This window comes from Mirounga leonina, unplaced genomic scaffold (genome assembly GCF_011800145.1).
Source record: "Mirounga leonina isolate KUSES-001 unplaced genomic scaffold, KU_Mleo_1.0 Mir_108, whole genome shotgun sequence".
Lineage (NCBI taxonomy): Eukaryota > Metazoa > Chordata > Mammalia > Carnivora > Phocidae > Mirounga > Mirounga leonina.
In genome coordinates this window covers 1,761,587-1,774,857 of record NW_023270237.1, presented here as the reverse complement: position 1 = coordinate 1,774,857, position 13,271 = coordinate 1,761,587, and the positions used below count along the sequence as shown (strand labels likewise).

The 13,271-nt window shown below is 41.5% G+C and overlaps 1 protein-coding gene across 1 annotated transcript in view; it reads left to right on the top strand.

Moving 5' to 3' along the window:
- The window catches only part of LOC118019498 (coiled-coil domain-containing protein 6-like), a 105,965-nt gene extending 93,234 nt beyond the window's left edge, over positions 1 to 12,731 (top strand). Inside the window, exons 8-9 of the mRNA XM_035018737.1 lie at positions 7,248 to 7,372; positions 8,424 to 12,731. Coding sequence (XP_034874628.1) covers positions 7,248 to 7,372; positions 8,424 to 8,618 — 320 coding nt within the window. The 3' untranslated portion in view covers positions 8,619 to 12,731. The remainder of the gene's footprint in view (positions 1 to 7,247; positions 7,373 to 8,423) is intronic.
- The last annotated feature ends 540 nt before the right edge of the window (positions 12,732 to 13,271 follow it).

Sequence of the window (13,271 nt, the reverse complement as noted above, 5' to 3'; positions counted from 1 at the left end):
TGTGTGTCTGTGTGTGTGGTGGGGGGAGGAGAGAAAGAGTGTGTGTGGGGGGGGGGAGGAGTTCCACAGCAGAATAAAGTGAGGTGCCTGCTTGGAAGGGTGGCGGCAGGAAAGGCTTTGTGGGTTTGGCCAGCAGAACAGCTGCCTGTTAGGGACCCTGTCACTTGGGCTGTTGTAACCGTGGACAGCAGGGAATGCCCTTTAGGTGGACGAAGGGAAATGTGGTGGCAGCACATGTAGCCACAGACACACCGAGGTTAGGCTCCTGCCCAGTGCTCTGCTGCTGTGACCTTTCTTTCTTTCTTTTTTTTTTTAAAGAGGAGAAATCAAAAGACAGTCCAGCACAAAGCATGGCAACTTTTGTCCAGTTGGGGCAAGGTTAAGAGGAGCTGTTTGCAAACCAAAAGGGCTTCGTGTCCTGGATCAGTACATGATCATCCCCCTTGTTCTTGCCCCAAGGATGCTCTGGTATCTGTGCCTCCTGTTCTCTGGTGGCCTTTAAATCTCTCCGAAACTCCCCTTCCTTGCTGCCTCTCAGTTTTCCCCAAATAGCACTTGGGTTTCATTACCATGATAAAGGTCTTTGCCTTCTGATTTATTGATGTAAAAGGAAGGCATGCATTAGGAAGAAGCAATATGGAGGGTGGCTTTTATAGTTGATGGTGATGCTGATTCATATTCAGTATAATTTAGCCTTCTGTTTGATTTATTTAAACCTGAAGAAATCCTTAGAGGCATGTATTTTCCAATTCATTAAGTCTAATAATGTGATCATTGAATAAAGAAAAAGCAAAAGTCAGACCTTGGTTGGGAATATACTTCTATTGTAACAGATATTCTACAGGAAAATCTTACTCTGTGTACATAATTTGGACTTTCACTGTACCTGTCCCTATATTGGGGACTTGCCTGTATAGACGAGCCATTTGCTTTTCCTTAAACTAAGTAATAAGTAACACCTAGATTTTTTTTTTCTTTCAGCCAGCCTAAGTGAGAAGAACATTTGTGTCTTATTTTAAGTTCTATAATATCATCAAAGTAGATTTTATCTCCTATTTGGCAGCAGAATTACTCCTAATCTAGTCCCTTGCAGTCCTATACATAGTACATCAGCAAAACCTGAATTTTCAAGTTTGCTTTTCAATTTCATTTTTATTGGAAGAAGTTGTGGTGCTCATATTAAGAATATCTAATCACTTTCTAGTGGAATTATGTTGTTTTTATATGTATATATAGTTTTCATTTCCATTTTAATCATTTTGGCTCATTTTCATTTCCATTTTAATCATTTTGGCTCATTTCTTCCCTTACCATTTCTGATTAACATTGGCAGTCTTGCATTTCATCAAGTTGTTGAAATATTTTAAGTTCTCGTTCAGTTTGATTGAAAGATGTATTTCCTAGAACTTATCAAAGATCCTCTTCTCACTAATGTACGGACTTACATATGTGGATTATGTATGGGGAGAGTATTACTTGTCAACAGTTATCTTTCAGGTTGTCCGTTATTTTAAGCAGCCTAACGTCAAGATGCTCCCAATTAGCATATTTTGATGTGTCTAAATCACAGATGGGGAATAATGAACTTTGAAAAAGGGTCTACACCCCACTAGCAACAAGCATACCCGCTGCCCAGATCTTGGTTTCTAATTCTGTTCTCCAGTGAAAAGAACTGGGAACTCCTTGGAGAAATGGATGTTTCTGGGGCTTGGAGCAGGGAATGTACGGGATGAACCTGGAAAATCTGGTAATGCTGCAGAGTAAGGAGGTGCTCAGAAAATAGCAAAATGGAGGTATGTGGAAGAGACACAGGTGCCAACAGAAAGAGCCCCCATAGGCCAAAGCTGGAATAATCTGAGCCACAAAAGAAATAATGACGTGTTAGATTATAACCCAAACATAAAATAAATATCCATGAGTTCATACTAATATAAATAAATGACCGACTAAATAAACAAGGTAGAAGAGACAAATCTGTCCTTCGAAAGAATTCCACATAATTTACGTGGATACTCTGCTCTCAAGGAAGTAGAAATAACTCTTCACTCTTTAAATGTGGTAGGACATAGGGTCTTCCCTCCAAAGAGTAAGTGTGGTAAAGGGAAAAAAAGAGTAGCTTTACAGTGGGGAGAGTTGACAAACATGGCCTCAGGGTCCACGTCGACAGTGGGGGGCCATTGTCCATAGCACATGCCCTTGATGTGATGAAAATGGCACTTTACCTCTTTGGACTTCTTCCAAAAAACCCGTAACCCAGTCTAACCATGTGGAAAACGTCAGACAGATCCCAGCTCAGGGATAGTCTGTCTGCAGAATACCTGATTGATATACTGCAAATGTGACAAGCTCATCAAAAACAAGGAGAATTGAGGAACTGCCTCAGCTGAGAGGTGCCTAAGGAGACCTGACAAATATTAAGTGGCATCCAAATGGGATCCTGGAACAAAAAAGGGACATTAGGTAAAACTTCAGGATATCCAGAGAAGTGTGGATCTGAGTTAATAATAATGTATCAGTATCGGTTTATTAGTTGTTTTTTTTTTAAGACTTTATTTATTTGATAAAGAGAGAGAGCATAAGCAGGGGGAGCGACAGGCAGAGGGAGAAGCAGACTCCCCACCGAGCAGGGAGCCTGATGCGGGACTTGATCCCAGGACCCTGGGATCATGACCTGAGCCGAAGGCAGACGCTTAACTGACTGAGCCACCCAGGTGCCCCTTGGTTTACTAGTTGTGACGAATGTATTATACTAGCATAAGGTGTTAATAATAGGGGAGTCTGAGCATGGACCATACAGGAACTGTCTGTATTACTCTTGCCGCTTTTCTGTAAACCTAACACTATTCTAGAATTAAAAGTTTATTTTTAAAGAAAGCCAGAGAAATAGGTGAGATGTCACCTAGTCCTAGTAGATAAAGGGAGCAGAGAAAAGCCCTCCTGTCTGATCTTGAAGCAACTGTGTTATTTGGAGGTCAAGTACAGGAGGAAAACCTGGCGAAGGAGATTGGGAAGTGGCTACCAGGGGAGTGGAAAGAAAATTGGAATATGATCTCACTGAAGTTAAGACAAAGCCTTTCACCAAGAGGAGAGTGGTCGGCTTTGTCAGAGGCTCTCCAAGGTCAAGTACAATGAGGAGTGGAGAATGGTTGTCGCAACCAGCGGCACGGAAACACTGCTGACCTTGCAAGAGCAGCGCTGATGGAGTGATGGGGACGGAGCCAGATTAGGGAGATTTAAAGAGGAAATTGTGTCTATATTTGAATTTTTGCAAAGACCGTGGTCTTATGTGTAACTTCTAGAACTAAAATATCTTAAAATTATAATCTAAAATATCTTAAAAGGAAGAAAAGCTTTGTGCCTTTAGTTTGGCTCTACAATTTTTTTTTTTCATTAGCAAAAAGATACTAAAGAAAATTTGGGGGACAATTAGACGGGTATAAGCAGAAATAAAGTCATCCAGAATCCTATCCAAAGGTGGTGTTTTTAGGTGTCTCCTCTCCCTACCCCTTTCTCCTGCAATGTTCCTTTAGATAGTTGGTTTCACACAGATTATACACTTCTGTACTTGCTTCATTTTGCTTAGTGGTTTTTGTCATGAATTGCTTTTAATTAATCATCTTTTAAAGTTGCAGCCTTGAGCGTGTGGACAGTGAAATAAAGTCTTAACCATTTTCACTTTAGTTAATGCATTTCTATATGAAAGCAAGAGAAATCTATTGTAGCAATAGCTTCAAAAAGCCATAGTATTTGATTTATTAGTAGATTGGTGTTTGGGGTTTGGCATTTTCAACCTAGGTATTTTTGGATTCTTATCCTGTATTGATTTCGTGGGCCAGAGGGTCAGACACATGATGATTAGAACTTAAGGGAAACAAAAAGTACTAAGGTATGGTCTGGCCTCTAAGAGCTTATCATCAACAATAGGGCCTGGGGAAGGGTTGCGGGGGTGGACATACAAGAAACAAGAAACTCTTTACAAGAAACTTTACAAGGCCACGCATAATGAATTTTATGCAGAAGGTGAAATAGCTGAATTGCAGGACATCCACTCTGTGGAGGGTTATATACTGTACAACTTCATTTCTGGAACATTCTCAAAGTGACAACATTACAGTGACAGGGAACAGATCAGTCATTGCTGGGGCGTAGGATGAGAGGGAAGGTGTGCCAAGTGAAAGGACTGACACGAGGGGGTTTCTTTGTGGTGATGGAGCAGTTTTGCAGCTGATTGTGATGACAGTTACTCTAATCTGCACATGTGATCAAATTACTTTGAGCTGTGTACACACGTGCCCACAGGAAGAGTACAGTAAACTCTGATGGAGTCCAACTCCAGTCTGTGCCTTCGTCACTAGGAGGGGACCTGTGTCAGTCTCCTGGGGTTGATACTGTGCTGTGCGTCTAGAACAGCTCGTTGGTGGAGGCTGGCTGCAGGGCCCACGGGAACCCTGTAGTGTGTGTGCAATTTCATGCGAGTGGTAAACGGTTTCAAAATAAAAAGTTAAAATTGAAAAAAATCTAAATAATTTAAGAAGAGATTCCAAGAAGAGAGAGCTACCCAGCTTTGAGCACTTTTGAGATGGGCCTTAAAGGAGCGTCATGAGCTGAAGCTTAATGAGGCTATCGTTGGCCAGGCACACTGAGCACTGTGATATTTACTCACTTCATCCCCACAGCAACCTTGTGAGGCCACTACAGTAATCTCATTTTACGGTCGATGGATCTGAAGTCCACTGTCACTCAGTGCCAAGTGGCAGAACTAGAGCTAATATGGCCGTTGGCTGTAGGATCTAGGCTGTTTGCCTCTTCAGAGGCTCATTGAGGTCCTGACTGACAGGGGAGAAAGTACAGAGAAGCTACCCCAGGCAAAGGGCATGATGTGAACTGAAGTAGAGGTCAGAATCAAGAGTGATAAGGTCACTGTGGTTCTTAACCACGGGCTGCCCTGAGGCCCTGTTCCCATAGATTCTGTTTTCATCTGATTTGGGCCTAATTGAGGGCTTTGATACTCTGTGTTGGGAACCACTGACCTACAATATTAAGAGATAGTTTGGAGCCAAGTGCAGAGGCCTTTATAATATCCAGAGAAGAGATTTTTTTTTTCCTTAGTTTAGGTAGACAATAGGAAGGCTTTGAAGATTGTTGAATAGTGTCTAACATACCAGTAATTAACCTTGTAATGCTACAAAATAGGCTGCATCTTTATTATTATTATGAGCTTCTCTGTCTTGGGGTAAGGATCCATTTTCATAGCCTTTCTCTTAAATTTCATCACTTTCATAAGAAACAGAATTAGGGTTGTATTCCTCAGAGCTGTTTTAATAAAACTTCTTCCCTCCTCCAGCTGAAGTCCTTGTGGTCAAAACAAACATGGCCACTTAGTTTCCAAAGATTTAGACTTTACTCCAGACCTCCATCTTGTAAATGTGAACTCCACATCCACAACTGGAATGGGAACATGCCAAATAGAAAGCACTATTTGATAGTCAAATCAAGAAATGAAATTAACTCTTGACTTTAGATGTTGAGGGCACAAATTCTGGGACAAGACACATAAAGGTGGGCTTGGTGGCTGCATGTCTCAGCCATGGAAGCCAAAAGTATCCTTAACAGCTTAAAGAACTGTACTTATTACTTCAAGTGCACTCCTTAATGCCTATTACCCCATCCCCCCACTCACCTCCCCTCCAGCAACCCTCAGTTTGTTTCCTATAGTTAAGAGTCTCTTATGGTTTGTCTCCCTCTCTGTTTTCATCTTCTTTTTCCTTCCCTTCCCCTATGTTCATCTGTTTTGTTTCTTAAATTCCACATATGAGTGAAATCATATGGTATTTGTCTTTCGCTGACTGGTTTATTTCGCTTAGCATAATACCCTCTAGTTCCATCCATGTCATTGCAAAAGGCAAGATTTCATTCTTTTTGATGGCTTAGTAATATTCCATTGTGTGTGTGTGTATACCACATCTTGTTTATTCATTTGTCAGTGGACATCTGGGCTCTTTCCACAGTTTGGCTATTGTGGACATTGCTGCTATAAACATAGGGTGCAGGTGCCCCTTCAAATCACCGTATTTGTATCTGTTGGATAAATACCTAGTAATGCAATTGCTGGGTCGTAAGGTAGCTCTATTTTTAACTTTTTGAGGAACCTCCGTACTGTTTTCCAGAGTGGCTGCACCAGCTTGCATTCCCACCAACAGTGTAGGAGGGTTCCCCTTTCTCCGTATCCTCACCAACATCTGTCGTTTCCTGAGTTGTCAGTTTTAGCCATTCTGACTGGTGTGAGGTGGTATCTCATTGAGGTTTTGATTTGGATTTCCCTGATGCCGAGTGATGATGAGGTTTTTTTCATGTGTCTGTTGGCCATTTGTATATCTTCTTTGGAAAAATGTCTGTTTGTGTCTTCTGCCCATTTCTTGACTGGATTTTTTGGGTTTTTTTGGGTGTTGAGTTTGATTTAGGTGGTTTATACATCTTGGCTATTGTGGATAATGTTGCAGGCTGTTGAGCCTCTTTTCATATGCCTGTTGACTATTTGTATGTTTTGGAGAGATGTCTATTCAAGTCCTTTGCCCATTTTTTAATCGGATTATTTATTTGTTATTAAACTGTAGGAGTTCCTTATATATTTTGAATACTAATCCCTTATCTGATATATTTGTCAGTATTTTCTCATATTCCATGGATTACCCTTCTGTTGATTATTTCCCTTGCTATTTAAGCTTTTGAGTTTGATATAGTCCCCCTTGTCTGTTTTCTGCTTTTGTGGCTGCGCTTTTGGTGTCACATCTGAGAAATCATTGCTAAGACCAATATGAAGTTTTTCGTCTGTGTTTTATTCTAAGAGCTTATAGTTGTATGTCTTATGTTTGAGTCTTTAATCCATTTTGAGTTGATTTTTGTGTATGGTATAAGATAGGGGTCCAGTTTCATTCTTTTGCATGTGGATATCTGGTTTTCTCAGTACCATTTGTTGAAGAGGCTACCCTTTCCCCATTATGTATACTTGGCACCTTTGTTGAAGATTATTTGACCGTTTATGTGTGGACCTATTTCTGGGCTCTTTGTTCTATTCTAGGACTTGATATAATCCCCTTTTACTCAGGAGGCCATTTGGTGAGCCCGCTACTCTTACCTGTGTTCATTTTTGTTGGTGACTGAGAACTTTTGCATTTTAAAGTCTTCTAGATGGTTGAAGACACCAGAGAATGGAGTTTGAAATAATGCTTGCTATTGTTATATTTCAGGTCTATCATATGCAAGTCACACAGTTGGTTTCACGCCACCAACTTCACTGACTAGAGCCGGAATGTCTTATTACAATTCCCCGGGTCTTCATGTGCAGCATATGGGAGCATCCCATGGCATCACAGTAAGTATTCAGAGGGGAGGAAGCCACACTTGACTTTCTTGGTGGTAGCAGCCGCTGCTTCTTAGGAGAACCGGGGCTGATGCCCTTAGACCTTGACCTTTCTTCTCCCTCCCACCACCAGTTCACCTTCAAACTATAGAGACTTCCCCGCAGTTTGATACCAAATTCTGGTGTGGAAACTAAAATCCTTCCCAGGAGACAAAACTTCAGCTTCACTTTCTGTGAAAAATTACGCTTTGTGAAATGTAATTTGAACTCTGGCCAATGCCTTAATTGAACTCTGGCCAGCTCTTTGCCATAACGAATCATTGCTGGTTGCCACAGTGTCTAAAATATTTACTGTCTGCATCTTCACAGTTCACTGATCCTCAGTATTCTTCTTGAAATTAACCTTATTTCTGCTTTCACTCAGAATTTTTTCTCCTGGAATTAGAAGGAGCCTTAAGTGTGTTTGGTTCAAACTTCACTCAGGCGAGTTTTTTCTTTAGAGCTGGTTGTTAAGTTGACTAATAGAGCGATTAGAAATGTAACTAACGGGGGTTTGAGAATAGGAGAGAAGTGAGGGTATTTCCGATAAGGGAATCTTTAAAAGAAGACTCTTACTCTACAAAAGCAGGAGGTAGTCCTGAAGCCGTTTTTATTGGTTTGATGGGCTTTATGTAAAAAGAAACATTTGATTGAGCTGCAGCTTTCAGGATGTTGACAACTTACTTGAGTGACGGAAGGAACTTGGGGACAGACAGTGGACAGAAAAGATTAGAGTGGAGGATGAGGCAGCTGTCTTAATTCTAGGACTGTCCCATCGAGGGGCCCAAGTCCAGTAGTTTGGTCAGTGCAAGTTTCATAGTAATTTTGCACAGCTTTCTCTTGGGTGTAGGTGCAAACTCCACCTTAAGTTTTCATTAGTAGTTCAGAAACCAGTAGGGCTAGACAAGGAACTCGCTAGTTTCTTGTCTCTGTCGCTCCCCCTTTTCACTAGCCCCCACTTGTCAGGCTGTTAGAAATGAGCCGTCTGGACCCAGACTGACCTGCTGTTCTGTCCTCTCTACAGAGGCCTTCACCGCGGAGAAGCAACAGTCCTGACAAATTCAAACGGCCCACGCCACCTCCGTCTCCCAACACACAGACCCCGGTCCAGCCCCCTCCGCCTCCACCTCCGCCGCCCATGCAGCCTGCGGCCCCCTCGGCAGCCACCTCGCAGCCCGCCCCTTCGCAACATCCGGTGCACCCCTCCTCCCAGCCTTAATGCATGTGCTTAGTCTGCATCTCCTGTTGGGACTCGTACAGTGGAGCCGTCTACTCAACGCCAAAGGCTTCCTTCCCTGGCATTTTTGGATCTGACTTATTTGCACTGAGGTTATCTAGGCTTCACTATTAATTGTGTTGTAAGTGTTTGTCAGAAACGCAGCCAGTGTTGTGGGTCTACAACACTAAACAGATGACTTTTTCCATCAGTGTTTTACTTGAATCTACATGTACGTCCATTCCCTGGCTGGAACATTTGCTATTCGATATTTGGTAATTCAGCAGCAGTGTGCAATTTTTGCTTGGCCCCAGAGCTTCATTTTCCTGGCTTTTAGGTTTGTAAAATAAAAAGGGATATCTTTTTTACATTTTTTTTTTCATGAATTTGCAGAAAATTACTGAGCTGTTACTCCCCTCCCCCCACCCCCCATTACAATGGTGTTTACCAAACATACCAATAATTCAGCACTACAATTCAGACCTTTGAAAATCTAGCTTTCGGTGTAGAATGGAAAGTTAGATATCAGTGCCCAAGACAATATATACTCTTTGATAGAGCTTTCTACAGATACACTTTTTATAGGTTATTTTCAGTATATGTCAACATCCATGTCTCTTGTGAAACAGATAGGCTAAAGTAATGGATCACATGGCTGTACCTTTTCCACATACACGTGGGATGGATAATTATTGTATATTAAGGTGTGATTCTTTCCTTATCTTTAGTGTTAACCTACCCAGACTGGCCCCTCTAACACGAGTCGATAAATGTTGTCCTGCCCACCGGTGGTTTTGATGGCTGATTAGACACACTCTTTGATTTCTGCTGCAGAAGGCAACGTGATTATAACAGAAACAGCTATTTTCCCCTTTCCATTCTTCGTGTTCCCCTAAAATAGAGTTTGAACAAATATTTTAAAGGTGCAAAATACTATTAGAAAGTACTATTTGAAATGAACATTATAGGAATCTCTTGGCATAACAGCCACAGAATAGTTTATTGCTTGGCAGAAGAGACAAGAGGTGAGAAGAAAGTAGCACATTAGCTGGATGAGCGCTTGTGTCGCCCGGTATAAGCAAGCGCGGTGTACAAACAAGTATACTCTGAATACGTTATTTCCACTCATTTAGCACAAATAAATCGTTTGGTTTCACTTGGAAGTGGAACACTGTGAGTCACTCTTTTCTTAATACTTGCAACATCTTTATTTTTGCTTTTCAGCAGTTACTGTTTTGTACTTTGGTAGTAAAGTGATTTTTACCACCTGTGTTTGCATATTTATATATGCTGTGGACGAAAATAACTTACTAGAGAATGTATATTTTATGATGAGAATGTGTATCTGTTGGATATAATCAGAGAACTGAAAATTAATTTATCAGTAATTTTTAAGAGTCCATGTTTTGTGACACCCATCTCTAATAGCTAGCGCTTTATTGAACACACTCCTAAAAATAAGGAACCGTGACATTGTAGATATTTAATAGTGTACAGTATAGAAACTTCCATTTTTGCCTTCGAATGCATATTTAAGAATTACAGAATGAAACAAGTCTTGTTGGAAAATAGTGTTTGACTAGCATTTTAAGAACTGGGAGTAAAAGCAACAATAGGATTTTTCACCTCTTCCTGCTTCCACCCCTGAACTTCACTCCCCAATTGGTCTATATAAATTTTATTTATAATCTGTATGTAATATACATAATCATAGTACAGTTCTCAAATAAGGGGAAGAAGTTTGGCATTTAATTATTGAGGCTTTAGGTTTTTAATTCGATCAGACGGGGTCCTAGCAAACCTGGGGATCTCACCAACAGCCTGCCGCCCCTCCTGGTACATTGCCATTCCGAGGAATTCTGAGAGGAGGCAAACCCATTTTGCCTTCACGGTACAGTTCTTGGTTTTTCTCATAGGAGAAGTATGGTCTATGTTTACAAGACTCTTTCATGAGCTGATAGAATTTAATGCTGTTGGATAGTGGCTTGCACGCAAACGAGAAAGTCCATAACGGAACAAGCTTCCCTCCACTTCCTGTCAGTGGTTCCCTCCTGAAAGCACAAAAGTCGAAACATTGCCCAATGGTGATTGAAAAAGCACTTGGCGTGAGCAAACTGCTCCTAACAAACGCCTTTTAGAAACAGGTTCCTGACTTTCAGACTTTTGCAGAAATGGAGTGCTGGTTTCCCTAGACTCGTCATTTCATTTCAAAATAAAACACAGCTCCTTCAAACACCACTTTTTCGATGTAGATCGAGTTGCCTCTCCCTGTGGACATTCAGAATTGGTAGAACAAACACTACTCTTTTGAATCTGTGCTGTTTCAGGTCCTTCTCAGGTGGTTTCTGACCCCGCGTGGCACCTGTCACTCACAGGTAGTGCACCTGCCAGGACCATTCTTGCTGATGGTTCAGCCACCAGGGACCCATCAAATTCAGACCGCAAGCCCATGGAGGCAAGAGGCCCCTCACCCATGGGAAGTTGACTTACCGCGGCCGCTTCTCATAGGGGCTGAATATGGTTCCTGCCATTTCTGCGGCCCACGCGCCCAGGGGCACCCTGGAGCGGTTCCCTGAAGGCCTCTGTCCAATCAGGAGCCGGCCCGCGGGCAGGCGGGCGCACCAGTAGCTTCTAGGAGCTTCCTTTCCCTGTCTTGCGGACAGAGACCCTTGGCTACCACTGTGCTGCTAATAGGATAAGTACTCTGTTGCCAGATTACCATGCCTTTTATACAAAACCAAATTAACTTCTCCAATACCTGACACCTCTCTGGGCTCTGAACTGCTTTCTCTCATCAAGCATGCTGGCATTCTGGACAGAATTCCAGAAATTTGGCAGATGGTGGAAATATTTAAAATTTAATTTAACTTGCTCCCTGTTAATTGAGAGGAGTTTTAAACTCTGAGCTCCTGCGATACTGACCAACCATGGGATGAATGTGTGACCAGAATGTGGCTTTGGCACCAAGTGCCGTTGTCCCTTTGTAATTGGCTTCTAACTGATTGGACCAGATATCACTGATAATGTGAATTTTTGTTAACTGTTCAACTGTAGGAAAATAGAATATGTATCTCCCTCTGTTAGGTAGACATGAACTTTTCCTGCACGAAGCCTTGCTTATAGAGGATGCCCAATAAGGCAAGAAAAAGCCTAGTAACTTGTGCTTCGAGAGCACAATATTTTTATCTTACCAGTACGGAAGAATCATTTCTATGTAACCTGATCTTCTGTCTAGTACTTGTCTTATAGGTAACCAACACTGAAAACTTTGTAGTGGTAACTACCAAAGAAATACATAGTAAAACAACCTTTTATTTCCAAATTTATTAAAGAGCCAGCTGTTAACGCTGCTACACGAGTTCCATGCTCAAGAGCCATTGTAAGAGATTAAGGGGTTTTTAGGTTTTCGTTTCTGGTTTCTTGTTTTCTTTTTTCTATTTTTTTTTTTTTTTTAACATACACACACAGCTGTTGGCATGTTGTTATGGGGAGCATTTCCAGAATGCTCAGCAGTCGTTAACAGCCAAGCCCTGGTTGCCTCTCGTGAGGCGGTGGAGGGAATCCTATGTTCACGATAGTGTGGGTGCTGTGTGTGTGCACGTGTGTGTGTGTGTGTGCATTCATGCCTTAACTCGGGTTACTGCTCAACTTCAGTTCTTGACTCAGTCTGCACCGTCATCGAGATTGTAGTGTACATCTTGATCTGAACTTCATCCTGGCAAAAACAAAGTTGCAGGCACAACAGTTTAGGAATGCATTCCTCTGGAAGAGGTTTTAATCAGGTTGACCCTGAGCCTTTGGACTTTATTTGGAACTCAGCATGGAAAGCAAAAATGGTCTGTCAAACAGAAAGACATCAACAAGGAAGAGAGGAGAGCCAAGTGCTAGCATAGCATGTCTTTGCCTCTGCATCTCCGTGCACACTGTGTGTTCATGATAGCTTGTTTACAACTTGACTAGGTTGGAGTTCTGGTAATAGTGGCAATCTTGACATTCTTGGTCAGAGTTTAGAGAGATGTAAGACTTCCAATTAATGTCTTATTTACTTTATGTTGATTAGTCTTTGATACATGTGCTGAATCAGAAACCTAAATAAAGATAATTTTTTAAAATGCACCTCTTGAGCCTTAAAACCTCTCTCTTTCTTTCTGGTCTTTGAGTTGGAAAATGAACATTGTTTCCCTATTTGCTTCTGATGAACATCTGACTTTGATTCTAATCCTAAAGGCTGCCTTAGAAAGTAAACTTAAGGACAGGACACGGAAGGGGCTAGTACTGTTCTGTTTCTTTGGTTACCTGGATGTATTGAATTTTTGAAAACTCATTGAGCTGTATGCTTATGATTTGTGCACTGTTCCAAGTCTGTGTTGTATTTCAATTTAAAACCATACATCTAGGAGATTATGAAAAGTGACACTCATTCCCAAAACTGTCACATTACATATAAACATACGTGTGTGTACACACATATTTAGGCTTTGGATATGACCTCCAGTATATTTGTGAGCTTACTCTTAAATCCATCTCTGTGGTTGCCTCTTTCTTTTGTAGAAAGCACGACTCCAGAATAACTTCCAGGTTTGAGTACCAGCTCTTTAACTGAGCCAGTTACTTAGCCTGTCTGGAAGTCCAGTTCCTTCCCTGCAAGATACGTTA